This window comes from Pelophylax lessonae (assembly GCF_965119305.1).
Source record: "Pelophylax lessonae genome assembly, chromosome: 12".
Classification (NCBI taxonomy): Eukaryota; Metazoa; Chordata; class Amphibia; order Anura; family Ranidae; genus Pelophylax; species Pelophylax lessonae.
The window spans coordinates 159478299-159495373 of NC_138779.1; the positions used below are offsets into that span (position 1 = coordinate 159478299).

The following is a 17075-nucleotide window of genomic DNA, read 5'->3' on the forward strand; positions in this document are numbered from 1 at the left end:
AAATAAAGACTACATTTGCAGCATCAAACCATCCCTCTCAAGCTCATTATTTGTCATATGTAGGCTGCCATGTTGGCATCAGGAAAATTTAAAATTGTATCACATACTTACCGTAAGTTTCCTTTTGTTTTTGCATCAAGGTGAATAATACGTCTTTGTAAAAAGAAATTTAAAATACTATACATTACCTTTAAATCGGGCCAAATTCTCATGTTTGCCAATTATAGAGGGTTGTTTCATTCAGGTTAATAAATATTTGACATTTTTTTTTATACAGAAATCCCAACCTCCAACTCCCCCTAAAAAAACAACAAAACCAAATATAATTGGTCAGGCACAGAGGGATGAAGTGGACAGCCAGCAACCCGAACAGAACCATATACAGCAAGGTAAGAGCTATGTAATGCTTCAGCACTCAAAGCCCGCATATCATGGGTTAAAACAGGGGTCCCCAAACTTTCTAAACAAAGTGCAAGTTTACTGTTCTTCAGACTCTGAGGTCCTGGACTGTGGGCAGAAGGAGTAGAAAATATCCTGGTGTCACTGGGAGTAAACATTGTTTTAGGCTTGATGGTCAGTGGGAGTGAATAAATTACATAGCACCTGTGGTCAGTAGAACGGGAATAGTTTCCTTTTTTGGTATTAGTGGGAGGAATAATGCTCAGACGTTTATATCTGTGGGAGAAAATATACCCCATTGTTGTTTTCAGTGGAAGGAAGAGTGCCCCATCATTGGTGTCAGTAGGAGGAATAGTGCCCCACTGTTGGTGTCTCTGGAAGGAAAGGTGCCCTTATTATTGCTGTCAGTGGGAGGAATAGTTCCATGTATAAGTGGGAGAGAAAATGCCCCAAGGGCCGTATGAAGGGAAACAAAGCGCCGCCGCAGTTTGGAGACCACTTGGTTAAAATATAACATCTCTGGGGCTGCAATCGTAACATGCAGCTAGTCCTAGGTGTATTCCTGGACTCTGAACTACCCTTTTGGACAAACATCCAGTCGGGGTCCAAAGCTTGCTGCCTCAACCTCCGCAACATCTCCAAGATACGCCCTTTCCTAACCAACGACACCACAAAGCTTCTAATCCACTCCCTGGTCATCTCTCGTCTCTATTACTGCAACTCCCTTGTCATTGGCTTACCTTTAAATAGGTTATCCCCCCTTCAGTCCATCATGAACACTATTGCCAGGCTCATCCACCTAACTAACTGCTCGGTGTCTGCTACCCCTCTGTGCCAATCTCTCCATTGACTGCCACTCAACCTACAAATTAAATTCAAGATACTAACCATAACTTAAAAAGCCATCCATAACTTGGTACCCAGCTACATCACTAACCTGATCTCAAAGTACCAACCAAATCGTTCTCTTCGTTCCTCCCAGGACCTCCTGCTCTCTAGCTCCCTCGTCACCTCTTATCATGCTCCCCTCTGAAATGCTCTACCCCAATCTGACCGACTATCTCCTACTTTGTCAACCTTTAGATGATCCATGAAAACACATCTTTTCAGAGAAGCCTTTCCGGCACCCACCTAACAACTGTACATTTTTCTCTATCGTTCAATGACAGACGCAGCTCCATATAATTCTTGACCATTGGGTTATGCTGCCCCCTACAGAAGTAGAACAGTAGACAGGAAAAAGCTTTACCATGCCTAAGGGGGCCGTCCCTGCAGGCATACACCCACACACTCTGTAATAGACCCCAGTTTGTTTCTGCCTAGTTTAGGAGTAGGACCTAGTTCCCTGCTGGGACTTCGGTCTTAGCTGTTTTTTTTTTTTTGGGAACCTTTTTGTAAGACTTTATTTTTTAGTTAGTTTTGTTGCTGAGAGAACTACAAGCAACAGCCGGCTGGGTTTTGGACTGGATATGCTAGATCCTTAAGGTCTCCCAGCCTTGCCAGCGAGTGTGCACATGTTATAGTCCAGCACTAGACCTCGCCATGACAGAGCCCCGATGGACGGGGCTTGGCCTGCAAGTGAAACACCTCATGGGGATGCATATGACCGGGGTCACCCTGAGTCACAGCGTACCCCCTGGCCGTCAGCACCCCCACCCTGGGTGGAGAGGTAATCTGTTCGGAGTGGTGCCCACCTGATGCCATTGGTATGGTGAGTAAGTGTCCCCCCATTTCTCTGGCGGTCACGGGGTGGACGTGGACCCCTCCCCGGGAAAGTCGAACCCTCGGGTATCCCTCGGTTCCCCTCTCCATGACACCAGCCCCCTAGTCCCCCCTTAGGCTCCCCCCCCCCCAGCAAGCAGGTTCCTACCTCAGGGGGGCAGATGTATTGAGGCTGCTGTGGTGATTCTGCGGGGGGAGGTTTATCCTGGTGGGGGCCCCTCCTGGTGACTTCCTGATGCCACTGTCTAATGACCCACCTGGGGGTCCTGGAGACCGCACAGCACACCGTGGGGGTCACCATTTTGCTGTAGTTTCACTCTGCATCAATTTAAAAATAAATGAATATGGGGTCCCAGGACCAAATCTCACCCACAGACCCCCTCAGTGTGGTTGTGGGACCCTCTGGGTCGCAGCCCCTGTCTGTATTTACAGCAGTTTTGGAAAACCTGGTGTCAAAAGTGGATTTAGTTTTAACAAATGCCACTAGGTATGGCCACCGCAGACGCATGCCATCCAGGGCTCAATTCTGAAACCAGTCTTTGTGATCACTCTGGTGTCACAGACCATAACGGAATGGGCGAAGTTGCTGAAAGGTGACTTGGAAAAGGAGCAGCTCTCGTTGGGCCTGATAGAGCTAACGGACCAAATGGTCCAAGCCCTTCTGTATATATATATATATATATATATATATATATATATAATGCGTTGCTGGATGCGGCTCCACTGGTAGCCAGGGTGTCTGCGGTGGGGGTTGCTATTAGACGCATGCTGTGGCTAAAAAGCTGGTCTGCGGAGCAGGCTTCCAAAAAGGCTTTTTCTGACCTTCCCTTTACGGGGGACAGGTTGTTTTGATCCTCCCTGGATCAGTTGATTAAAGGCCTTCCTGGTGAAAAGAGTATTCTTCCCCAATCCACCAAGGGCAAGGCATCGCATAATAGACAGGGGCCTTCATTTACTGCTCATAGGTGGCCCTTTCATACCTCCAGGTCGCAGGAGAAAGGAACTAAACCATTCGGGTCTTCTGGGGGTTCTAAGAAGACATGGTCGGGTAAGCTGAGAACAGATCTGCGGACAAATCCTCGTCTGCATGAAGGGACGCCCTCACCCCTTTCTGGGGTGGGAGGAGTCTTCACTTCTTTCCGGAACCATGGGCTTCCTTGATTCAAGACAAGTGGGTTCACAAACTGATCCAATCAGGTTACAAGATTGAATTCAGGTCCCGAACTTTGGACAGATTCTTCCCATCCAACCTCTGCCTATCTCCAAATCTGTTACCAGACCTATGAGAGGCGGTGCAAGATCTGTTGTCACAGGGAGTGATTATGCCGTTTTTCAGAGGTTTTATTCAAACCTGTTCACAGTGCCCAGGAAGGGTGGCAAAGTTCATCCAATCCTGGATCTCAAAGCTCTGAACTGCTTCGTGCGGGTACAGAAGTTTCGAATGGAGTCTATTGGCATGGTGGTGGCGTCCCTACATCAGGGAGACCTGTTGGCCTCTATCGATATCAAGGATGCATATCTACACATCCCTATCTACGCTGGACACCAGCGTTTTCTTCACTTCACTGTGGTAGGGGAGCACTTTCAATTTGTGGCGTTACCCTTTGGTCTCGCCTCTGCTCCTAGGGTCTTCACAAAAGTGTTGGCTCCTATATTGGTACTTCTACGTCAAAGGGGGATTGTGGTCCTGGGGTACCTGGGCAATCTCCTGTTAAGAGCAGATTCTTATTCAGCTCTGTTGGGAGGTTTGGCAATCGCTGTAAGGACTCTGCAAGAGTTTGGCTGGACCATCAATTTCGCAAAATAAGTCCTGGTACCATCCTCGAAACTGGTCTACATGGGTCTGACTCTGGATTCCGCTTTGGCAAAGGTTTTTCTTCCCCTGGACAAGCTGCAGAAGTTGCAGGGGGCGATTCCTTTGTTCACACATAAATTTGTAGCGCTTAAACTTGAGTTAAAAAAGTCCTTAAATTTAAAAGGAACAGTCTTTAAGATCAATCCAAGTGCTGGAGAACCACGTGCAAAATGGAAAAATGTGTAAGCAATCCTTCCTTCCTTCAAAGGCCACGTGACACAGACCACCACCAAGATAGGTATTATAAATACCCTTACCAGATATCACCATGTATTGAGCAATGAAATGGTATGGACCTCAAAGACATAGGATCGATCCTGATAGATGTCCTGGGCACACTTATGTCACAAACACCGGAGTCCTCTCGCATTTAGGCTCAAAAATATAAGAGAAACCTCTCATGGTGCAGTATGCTTTTTAAAAAGGTTTATTGATCAAACTCAAAAAACATTGCACTCACATTTTTGCAGAGTAACAGCAGCGTTTGGAAGCGTGCATCTCGGGATGTTTCTAACCATAAAGATGGCCGCCGTCGTCGTCCACTGCACATGCGCCCGCCTCCGCCAATGGGAACGCCCTACGTACGTTTCGTCGCACGGAATGATTCCTTTGTTGTTGTCCAGCAATCTGTCCTCTCTTCGGACTTGCATGAGAGTCCTAGGTCTGATGGTGTCGACCTTTGAGGCAGTCCCATTTGCTCAGTTCCAAACCATGTTATTACAGAGGGAAATTCTGGTCAGATGGAACAAAGATCCAAAGTCGTTGGATTAATTTGAGTCACAACACAAAGACTGCTCTTCTTTGGTGGCTTTGCTCATTGGCATTGTGCCAGGGCGTCTTATCTTCCATTGTATTAGACCGTGGTCACCATAGATGCCAGCCTGTCTGGCTGGGGAAACTGAGTGCCCTGGGGTCTTGGACAGTGGATGAGTCCAGACTACCGATCAATGTTCTGGAACTCAGGGCAATAAAGCTTTGCCTTTGTCATGGAACAAATCTACAAGGTTGTCCAGTCCGATTTCAATCAGACAATGCCACTGCCGTGGCTTACATCAATTATCAAGGGGCACCAAGAGTGTCCTAGCAGCCCTGGAGGTGGCCAAGATCTTGAAATGGGCAGAGAGTTTTGTTCCAGCTCTCTCCGCGGTACACATCCCAGGTGTGGAAAACTGGCAGACGGACTACCTGAGCCGTCAGGTGTTGGATCAGGGGGAATGGTCTGTACACCCGGAGGTGTTTCATCTCCTGTGTACTCGGTGGGGGACACCCGATGTTGACCTGTTGGCCTCTCGATAGAGTTCAAAGGTTTGTAGCCAGGTCACGGGATCCCCTAGCCGACGCCGTAGATGCACTGGTGGCTCCTTGGGGTCATTATCGGCTGATCTATGCATTTCCACCGCTGAAACTCCTGCAGAGACTTCTGCGCAGATTAGTGGCGTAGGGATTCCAGGCATTCTGGTGGCTCCAGACTGGCCTCCCCAGTCTTGGTACACAGATCTGGTAAGATTGGTCGTCGATGCTCCTTGCAGACTTCCTCTCAGGGAAGATCTGCTGTCTCAAGGGCCGATCTTCCATCCTGCTTTACAGTCGCTGGCTTTAACGGCCTGGCTGATCTTTCTGATTCAGTGATTCCTACACTGTTGAAGGCTAGAAAGTCTACTTCCAGGTAGATCTATCATTGTACGTGGAAATCGTACATTTCATGGTGTGAATCCACGAAGGTGTATCCTTGCCTTTTTCGGTGGCTAGGATCTTGGCTTTCCTTCAAAGAGGTGTCGGACAGAAGTTGGCCTTGGCTACTATTAAAGGCCAAGTGTCAGCCTTGGCTGTGTTTTTCCAACATCCCTTAGCCTCGCATGCGTTGATTCACACTTTTATCTAAGGAGTACGTCATGTGGCCCCTCCGAGGCGATCCCCGTTACCTCTGCGGGATCTGAATTTGGTATTGTCTGTGCTTCAAAAACCTCCTGTTGAGAATATTAGGGAGATTCCTCTGCTTACCTTGTCTCAGAAGGTAGCCTTTTTGGTGGCTATTACTTCTGCTCGCAGAGTATCAGAATTAGCGGTACTTTCCTGCCGTTCGCCTTATTTGGTGGTCCACAGAGATAAAGTGGTACTTTGACCTAGTCAGTCATTTCTTCCTTTAGGTGGTTTCTGATTTCCATCTAAATGAAGACATTGTGCTGCCTTCTTTATGCCCTAAGCCCAAGCATCCTAAGGAAATTGCTTTGCATTCTTTAGATGTGGTTCGGGCGATTAGGGTTTACCTGGGGGCTACTGAATCTTTCAGGAAATCAGATTCTCTTTTTGTCCTTACACAAGGACCTAGAAAGGGATTTGCTGCATCTGCTGTGACCATTTCTAGGTGGATCAGGCAGACATTGGTTCAGGCTTATTCACTGAAGGGTCAGGTTCCACCTTTCCCTGTGAAAGCGCATTCTACTAGGGCTCTGAGTGCTTCATGGGTTTTTCGCCATCAGGCATCAGTGATGCAAGTTTGCAAGGCGGCAACTTGGTCGTCTATGCATACGTTCACAAAATTCTACAAAGTAGATGTATTGGCATCCTTGAATGCTTCTTTTTTCCCCAAGGTTTTCCAGGCTGCTGTTTGAAAGAGACGTAGTCTCTTTGAGGGTGTTGACCAGGTGAGCTCCTGTTGTTCTTGGTTGAGCTCTATATTCTCTGGTTGGCTAAATTTTTAGCCTTGTTGGGAATAACATTCTTTTTCTGCAGTTTTTTTCCCACCCCTCATGCAAATACTGCTTTTGGACGTTCCAATGGTCAAGAATTATATGGAGCTTTTTCTGTCAATGAACGATAGAGAAAACTTGTCTTACCATAAAATCCTTGTTCATTGACAAACGCAGCACCTGCCCCTCTATCTTGAGTGGGTTGGGGTTTTTCCTCTAAACGCTGCTTACAATGAAACTGAAGCCTATAACAGAATGTGTGAGTGTATGCCTGCAGGGACGGCTCCATAGGCATGGTAAAGCTTTTTCCTAGTGTTTTCCTTTAGCCTAGTGTTCTACTCCTATAGGGGGCAGCATAAGCCAATGGTCAAGAATTATATGGAGCTGCGTCTGTTAATGAACTTTAGAGAAAAGGATTTTACGGTAAGACAAAAATCCAGTTATTTTCTCCATCAGCCCATCCCCCACAGATATTACCTCTTGTATCTCTTGATCCTCCCTCTTAGATTGTAAGCAGGGCCCTCTGATTCCTACTGTATTAAAGTGTATTGTATTTGTACTATCTAACCTCAAGTTGTAAAGCGTTGCGTAAACTGTCGGCACTATATAAATCTTGTATAATAATAAATAATAATTTACCGCCACTCTGTTAATTAAAAGGATGTTTCAGGAGGATGCAGGTGCACTCTAAAACAGCTTGCTTATGGCTACAGTTTTGGTGCTTACCTTGACTCATACGTCAAATTCAGGTAGTTCTAATTTGCTCCACTTCTACATTGTGATGTAACACCTGCGGCAAACTCAAAATAAATTGCCAACAGTTTGTATCTTCCGAAAATTATGCTAAATAAGACCAATTTTTATTTTGGCATACAGACAATTTTTTTGAAAAAGTGTCTCACATGCATTCTAAAAGTTGGGCAGCATGTTCCAAACTCAAGTACAAGGTCTAGACAAGTGCATACATTTGGTGCATAATGCCCCAGTTTTAGAATGCATGCAAGGCATTTTCGCAAAATCTCCAGTCTTTATGAATTCCAGGGAGGGACTATCCATAAGGAAACTCCTGAAGAGGTCTTTCATCCTGGAGGATGGGTGCTGGCAATTTTATTTTGTACCCAAATAGTTTGAAGTGCGATGTCTAAAATTCAATTGTCCATATTTTGTGTTGAATTGCTGATAGGATGTTCTTTAAGCCCTCGGAGCAGAAAAGCACTTGCGTAATTCCCTTTATTAAATAGCTGTTTTGCTACTTTGTTTGTCTTTTATAACCTTTTTCAATGTTTGTATATCTGCTGCCTTTGTAGGATATTAAATATAAAATATTTTTTTTTATTGGTGTGAATTATTGACAAAATTGAAAAAGACAGTAACACTGCGGGTGAAAATGACAAATTTTACCTTAAAGCTAAAATTCAACCTTACCATCAGTCTTGTACTGCTATACAGGCTCCTCTGCGTTTGATTTTATTTCATACTGTGAGTTTCTCACAGTGTGCATTAAAGGGTTATAGCAAGTCAAATACAGCACGCCTCATTTCTGTCCTGGAGGAAGTCCAGCATTATTTAGCCTCTTCCTGACTGTTCCTAGTTTGCCCCTTTGCATTCATTGGATTTCAGTTCTTTCAATCATCTAGGCTCAACATCAGACAGGGGTGTTACCTAGGGCAGCCTGCTTAGGAATGCCCACTCCTATAGGTTGAAAGACTGACGGATAGCTTCTTTTGGATATTATACGCACCGTGTTCTGGTGTAATAATACCATATTTTCAACTTTTTCATGCTTAATGAGACTAGCCTGTAAATTAATTACTCAACAGAGAGTCAGCTGAGTTAGACAATATATCTTACCTGTATTAGAATTATGCATGTTGGGCACGATTCAGACTATGTAGCAAAAGATGTATCAGCGCTGCTCTTCCTATAGCACTAATTAAGAATAGCTTAAAGCGGAGTTCCACCCTGAAAAATACAAAGGGGACAGTCAGGGCTAATGCATTTAAACAACAATAGCCTCTGAACTGTCCCCTGTTTCACTTACCTTTTAGAAGAAATACCTTGAAAATGTCTTGTCCAGAGCTGCCATCTCAGGTGTGGTCAGCTGAAGCCGGAGCGTCCTCTTTGGTGTCCTCTTCGGTGACGTCGGAGTCCCAGAATGCCCTGCATCGGCCCTGCTCGTCACTTCCGGTGCAGGCGCGTCATCCCTGCACAGCTTCTGGGCATGCCCAGAAGCTGTGCAGGGATGACGCGCCTGCACCGGAAGTGACGAGCAGGGCCGGTGCAGGCGCATTGACTCCTGGGATCAATGACACTCATCTCCGAGGAGTCAATGCAAGTAGGAAGTGACGTCGGCGGCCGTGTCCGCAGAGGGAGGAAGAGGAAGGAAGGTAAGTATATTTTCCTTTAAAAACAAGGTAAGTGAATCAAAAAAGGGGGGTTGAACTCCGCTCTTATACTCTATCATAGGCTGCTGCTGATATAGGTAATGTGAACCTTGATTGAAAAATGGTGAAGCTATCAGCACTGCTCTAGTGACCAAATAAATATATATATGTATGTAAACGACAAATCTTTAATGTGCATTAACAATACATTACTATATAATAATACATAATAAATGAATAAATTAAAGTACCGGTGCTATATCACTGAACTGAAGTGCAAATACATGAAACAACTGAAAAAAGTATCTTGGATTTGGTCAGATAAAGTCCTTATGCATAAAGTGCTTGTGCTCTTAAACAGCTGAAAAAAAGATGATCCTTATAAAAGTGCTTGTGCTTGAATACTAGATAGTGCAGACCACTCCGTGCTCCCCTCTTGTGTCCCCACTCACCAAACAATGGGGAGATCAAACGTATATTCAGAGACTTTGCTTTGCCACTTAGTGGATGCTGGAACAAGAATTTCTCCCAGGTTCTCCCAGGGGACTCAGACAGTGGGGAATGGCTTTATCTCCTGTGATTCCTGGACTCTCCGGTACCCAAATATAATCAAAGGAGAGCCCCCATAGTGTAAAACCGTTTATTAAGGATAAAAAGCAAAAGTAATACACTTACATCTGATGATAGTAATGCGCTTAGCCGTATATTGGGAGAGCGCCGTCTCAGTGTGCGGTTCACTACTATACCAGAAATTACGTTGGTGCATTCCACCGATCAGAAATGACGTCTGACACTAGATTCCTGCTTGACGCGTTTTGCACCTCCTACTGGGCGTCATCTGAAGCTGGCGAGCACGAAGTGGTCTGCATTATTAAGTATTCAAGCACGAGCACTTTTATAAGGATCATCTATTTTTCAGCGGTTTAAGAGCACAATCACTTTATGCATAAGGACCAAATCCAAAAGACTTTTTTCAGTTGTTTCATGTATTTGCACTTCAGTTCAGTGATATAGCACCGGCACTTTAATTCATTCATTTATTATGTATTATTATATAATAATGTATTGTTAATGCACATTGAAGATTTGTCGTTTACATATATATATATATTTATTTGGTTACTAGAGCAGCGCTGATAGCTTTACCATTTTACGATTCAGACTATGCATAATTTGTTGTCCTACAGATGTTTGAAATACTGAAACAAACAATGTGAGTTTGATACCAGGATAGAGTTTACAGAGAAGTTGCATAGTGGAAGCCTTTTTGGAAGCCTGATCCGCAGACCAGCACTTTAACCACACCATGCATCTAATGGTTACAGTTAGTCAGGTTGAAAAAAGACACAAGTCCATCTGGCTCAACCAATAAAAAAAAAAAAAAAAAAAACGTAAATAAAACCCAACCATACAATCTCATATACACAATCCTATACCCGCAGTTGATACAGAGGAAAGCAGAAAAACCCCAGCAAAGCATGATCCAATTTGCTACAGCAGGGCAAAAAAAATTTCTTCCTGATCCCCCGAGAGGCAATCGGATATTCCCTGGATGAACTTTAGCTTTAAATAATAGTACCCATTTATATTATGTACACCCAGGAAAGAATCCAGGCCTTTTTTAAAGTAATCTAGTGAGCTAGCCAGAACCACCTCTGAAGGGAATCTATTCCACATTTTCACAGCTCTTATGGTGAAGAAACCTTTCCGTATTTGGAGACAAAATCTGTTTTCCTCTAAACGTAAAGAGTGCTCCCTTGTCCTCTGTGTTGACCTTAAAGTGAATAACACAAAGTTCACTATATGGACCCCTTATGTTTTTATACATGTTGATCATATCCCCCCTTAATCTCCTCTTCTCAAAAGAGAATAAATTAAATTCCTCTAATCTTTTCTCATAGCTGAGCTCCTCTTATCAGTTTGGTTGCTCTTCTCTGCACTTTCTCCAGTTCCCCGATATCTTTTTTAAGAAGTGGTGCCCAAAACTGAATTGCATATTCCAGATGAGGTCTTACTAATGATTTTTACAGGGGCAAAATGATCTCTCTCTCTCTCTCCCTGGAGTCCATGCCGCTGGTAATACAAGAAAGGACTTTGCTTGCTTTGGAAACCGCAGCTTGGCATTGCATGCTATTATTAATCTTAGGATCTACCAGAACACCCAGATCCTTCTCCGCTATAAATCCCCCCCAGTTCTATTCCCCCTAGTATATATGCTGCATGCATATTCTTAGATGTATGTGTGTAAAATGTATGAACATGACTAATTTACTAACAGACATATCCATTTGGATGTCACACCACTTCCTCAAACTCAATCTATCGAAAACCAAAGTCATTATATTTCCTCCCCCACGTGCCCCTTCCCCTGATCTCTCTGGATCGATGGCACAACTATCAACCCATCCCCGCATGCCAAGGTTCTAGGTGTAATCCTGGACTCTGATCTATCCTTTAGGACCCACATCCAATCACTGTCCAAATCTTGCCTCCTCAACACCAACCAATAACACCACCAAGCTCCTAGTTCACTCCCTGGTCATCTCATGCCTCGACTACTGCAATTCTCTCCTTATTGGCTTATCTTTACATAGGATATCCCTCCTTCAGTCCATCATAAATTTTGCTGCCAGGCTCATCCACCATACCAACTGCTCTGTGTCTGCTACTCCTCTCTGTCAATCCCTGCCCTGGCTTCCACTCACCCAACAAATTATATTCAAAATACTAACAACTTACAAAACCATCCACAATTCAGCTCCCAGCTACATCACTAACCTTGTCTCAAAATACCAAGCTAATCGTTCTCTTTGTTCCACCCACGCCCTTCTTCTCTCTAGCTCCCTCGTCCCCACCTCCCATGCTCGCCTCTAGGACTTTTCTAGAGCCTCTCCCATCCTATGGAACTCCCTACCCTAATCTGTTTGATTCTCTCCTACTCTGTTTGCTTTTAGAGAATCCCTAAAAAACATCCTCTTCAGAGAAGCCTATCCTGCATCCACCTAACAACTGTACTTTGATTTTCTTAATTTCATCCCACAGTTATTACCTTTTGTATCACTTGACCCTCCCTCCTAGATTGTAAGCTCTAATGAGAAGGGCCCTCTGATTCCTCCTGTTTTGAATTGTAGTGTAATTTTACTGTCTGCCCTCGTGTTGTAAAGCACTGCACAAACTGTTGGTTCTTTATAAATCTTGTGTAATAAAGTAATCTTGTCAAAATAAGGGACACTGGACCGTGTTCTATTAATGATGTCTTTGTTTCCTCAGAAAAATTTGGCAAAATAAATAGTATGAATGAAGAGCTCTTGCTGAGATTGGCAAACGGCCGGACAGTACCAAATAAGACTCTGAGCATACAACGAATGTTGGACACATCCATTCCCCTAAATGAAGAGTCCAGTCCCTCCGAGGTCACTGCGTGGCTGCAGGCAAAAGGTTTTAACACACTGTGAGTGTCCTTATTTTCCATATGCTTGTAAATAGGAAATCAAGACTCAAAATGTAGGTGATGATAAAAAAGGGCAAACCTGCAAGCGGTCATTCAATCACATGAATTCCCCTACAGGGGCATTCCCCTACAAAATACCGAATCCCTTACTGTTCATTATTCACAGTGTTCTAGGGACACCACCTATACACTATTAGGTATGTCGGTACTCCTCTGTGGCTGGTCCTATATATAATGGACCTGCATGGATCCTATTAAGTTTTTTAATTATACAAACCCGATTCCAAAAACACACTGTACAAATTGTGAATAATAACAGAACGCAATGATGTGGAAGTTTCAAATTTCAATATTTTATTCAGAATACAACACAAATGACATATCAAATGTTTAAACTGAGAAAATGTATCATTTTAAGGGGAAAATAAATTGATTTTAAATTGTATGGCATCAACACATCTCAAAAAAGTTGGGACAAGGCCATGTTTACCACTGTGTGGCATCCCCTGTTCATTTTATAACAGTCTGCAAACGTCTGGGGACTGAGGAGACAAGTTGCCCATGTTTAGGAATAGGAACGTTGTCCCATTCTTGTCTAATACAGGTTTTTAGTTGCTCAACTGTCTTAGGTCTTCTTTGTTGCATCTTCCTCTTTATGATGCACCAAATTTTTCTATGGGTGAAAGATCTGGACTGCAGACTGGCCATTTCAGTACCCGGATCCTTCTTCTACGCAGCCATGATGTTGTAATTGATGCAGTATGTGGTCTAGCATCATCATGTTGGAAAATGCAAGGTCTTCCCTGCAAGAGACAACATCTGGATGGGAGCATATGTTGTTCTAAAACTTGAATATACCTTTCAGCATTGATGGTGCCTTTCCAGATGTGTAAGCTGTCCATGCCACACGCACTCATGCAACCCCATACCATCAGAGATGCAGGCTTCTGAACTGAGCGCTGAGAACAACTTGGGTTGTCCTTGTCCTCTTTAGTCCGGATGACATGGCGTCCCAGTTTTCCAAAAAGAACTTCAAATTTTGATTTGTCTGACCACAGAAAAGTTTTCCACTTTGCCACAGTCCATTTTAAATGAGCCTTGGCCCATAGAAAACGCCTCCGCTTGTGGATCATGTTTAGATTTGTTTTTTTTTGTTGGCCTATAGAGTTTTAGCTGACAACGGTGAATGGCACGGTGGATTGTGTTCACCGACAATGTTTTTTGGAAGTATTCCTGAGCCCATGTTGTGATTTCCATTACAGTAGCATTCCTGTATGTGATGCAGTGCCGTCTAAGGGCCCGAAGATCACGGGCATCCAATATGGTTTTTCGGCCTTGACCCTTACGCACAGAGATTGTTCCAGATTCTCTGAACCTTTGGATGATATTATGCACTGTAGATGATGATAACTTCAAACTCTTTGCAATTTTTCTCTGAGAAACCCCTTTCTGATATTGCTCCACTATTTTTTGCCGCAGTATTGGGGGAATTGGTGATCCTCTGCCCATCTTGACTTCTGAAGGACACTGCAACTCTGATAGGCTCTTTTTATACCCAATCACATTGCCAATTGACCGGATAAGTTGCAAATTGGTCCTCCAGCTGTTCCTTATATGTACATTTAACTTTTCCGGCTTCTTATAGCTACCTGTCCCAACTTTTTTGGAATGTGTAGCTCTCATGAAATCCAAAATGAGCCAATATTTGGCATGACATTTCAAAATGTCTCACTTTCAACATTTGATATGTTATTTATATTATATTGTGAATAAAATATAAGTTTATGAGATTTGTAAATGAGTCCATTCCTTTTTTACTCACAATTTGTACAGTGTCCCAACTTTTTTTGGAATTGGGTTTGTACTTTGAATGCAGTGAGCCTGTGTTCAAAAACATAAATTTGGCCCCATTGTGGGCCCGGCAAAAGGGAGAGCCATGCCACACTGCAACCACCTAAACATGTACATTTTTGTAGCACCCCTTCGAACCACCACTACCACAAAGTTAACTGAATTAGAACTGCACCACACTACTTCAATGAGTTGATCAATCTATAAATACAGTATGTGAACAATACACACACATCATAGGTTGAACTGGATGGACTTGTGTCTTTTTTCAGCCTCACTAACTATGTAACTATGTAACTATACTATGTATCTGCTATATTATTGGTACAATGATCAAAAATCATGAAAATTGTTTAGACAGCACTATACACACAGAAAATTGTGCATCACTGTAACTTCATCAAACTTAAAGTGCATCAAAAACATAAAGTGCAAAGTCTCTTAGAAAAGTGTCCAGTCCTGTAAATGTAAACATAAATAATAATTTAATTCAAAACATTCAATGTCTCAATTTATTTTCTTGTGCTCAATGGAATGGCCCCTTCGGAAAAGTTAAGTTATTCCTTATTCATATAGTGTCAGCCGTCCACTGTTTATCATGCTCCACTTCCAAGTGTGTATTCCACCACCACCAAATATACCAAATCACTCATCAGATTTTATTGCTTGCAAACATATTTAATCAGCAAAAGCACATGTGGATCTATAACCAGGCTCAGTGGATTTCTCTCTGGAACTTTCACCACTGGCAATCCATCCACTGATATCCAGCTAATCAGATGGAGGAAAACATTTTTTAAAGCATAAAACCATAAATATATAAAAAAAGACAAACTCCCAGCATTTACAATCAACAGTGTCACCACCAACACTAGTACAGCACACTATATAATAATGACAAAAAAAAAAAAAAAATCCAGCCGGATATTCAGACTGTGATTACAGAGTCGTGTGCGTGATGATGTCACACCTAGTGCTCGGCCCTACACATTTAGTCAAGCGACGTTCTTCAGGGACGGAAAGAGCACAGATCATCGCTAAACATTTCATAAACATATCGCTAATTACTGTAAATACTAATGAAATGAGCCAAGCTAAAAATATACAATGAAATACCAAGCAAAACACTTTTCTATGAGTAAAAATGCACATTTTTGAAAGACGCAAATTACAATATTGTAAAGTGACCCATACACCTTAAAGCAGAAAAAATAGAACTCTATTGATATTAATATGTTCTCAACATCTACAAAGAAGCCAATTACAATCTCTTAAAGGACCGATCTGCATAAAACAGACCTCTAGGTAAAAAATAAATAAAGTATTAAAATCAGTACTGGCACACTAAATCCAGCATATCAAGTGTTATGCGGAAATATCAAAGCATAATTCCCGGTACTATATAAAGACTAATTATAAGTACAGGAAGCATATATAATGCATAGAACTAGAAGAGGAAAAAAAAACACATCCCTGTCACTCTTAAAGAGACATTTACTTCCAATGTATTCATATCTTCAAAAAATATCTTCTCTATCCGTTTACTACATCCCCCAAATGAATGGGCTTACACAATCCAAAATCGGGCCTCAGGGCATCGTTACTGGGCTCGCGGCTGTAATGTATTGTCAGCTCTCGGCAATAGAGATAAAAATAATGAAAAAAATGGGGTAGGTTCCCCCCCCCCCCAGTCCACGCCAAAATTTAAAAAAAAAAAAAAAAGGTCCCCAAAGCTGTTTTTACCCTAATTTTTTTTATTTTCTTTTTACAATTTTATTTTTAAATTCAACTCTCAACAGGGAAATCTTAACAACCTATTGATTGTGCGCTCGACGGGCGAAAATCCGAGAAAGTTCAGGTGTTAGGCGAGTACCTAAATGGGCAATTTTTATGCTAAACTTATGCTTTGCCCAAACCGTTCACCCATCCCTAGTGCTGCCTGAACTGGGTGCATGAATGGGCCCTGCTGTTAAAAATTTGAAACAAAAATTGAAATTACATGTACTCATCATATAGTTGCAGAAAAATTGTGCCTTGGGTGTTGGTGGTGCCTGGACACTGTAACCCCTAACAGTTACTCTTCCTGGGTGCAGGAACGGGACCTGCTGTTGAAAATTAGGAACATAAATTCAAATGACATGTACTCGTCATACAGGTGCAGAACAATTAGGCCTTGGGTGTTAGTGGTGCCTGAACACTGTAACCCCTCACAGTTACTCTTGCTGGGTGCAAGAACGGGCCCTGCTGTTAAAAATTAGAAACAAACATCGAAATGACATGCACCTTTGATACAGGTGCAGAAAAAATGTGCCTTGAATGTTGGTGGTGCCTGAACACTGTAACCCCTCACAGTTACTCTTGCTGGACGCAAGAACGGGCCCTGCTGTTAAAAATGATAAAAAAAATTGGAATCACATGCACCTGTGACACAGGTGCAGAAAAATTGGGCCTTGGGTGTCGGTGGTAACAGAAACCAAAAACATTGTTGGAAGCTAGCATAATCAAGATTCAGAAATAGGATAGGCAGCATAGGCAGTCTTCAAGGGATCCCAGATCCTTAGCAAATTCAATCAGTTCCATCAGCATCAGGGCTTGATAGCTGCTGTTGATCCAGGACTGATTCATTTTTATAAATGTCAACCGGTCAACGGAGTCTGTGGACAGACGCACTCTTTTATCCATCACATAACCTCCAGCAGCACTGAATGTCCATTCAGAAAGAA

At 42.9% G+C, this 17075-nt stretch overlaps 1 protein-coding gene across 1 annotated transcript in view; it reads left to right on the forward strand.

Annotated features, from left to right (window-relative positions):
- The window catches only part of EPS8L1 (EPS8 signaling adaptor L1), an 892485-nt gene that overhangs the window by 782553 nt on the left and 92857 nt on the right, over positions 1–17075 (forward strand). Inside the window, exons 18-19 of the mRNA XM_082273475.1 lie at positions 278–389; positions 12321–12501. Coding sequence (XP_082129601.1) covers positions 278–389; positions 12321–12501 — 293 coding nt within the window. The remainder of the gene's footprint in view (positions 1–277; positions 390–12320; positions 12502–17075) is intronic.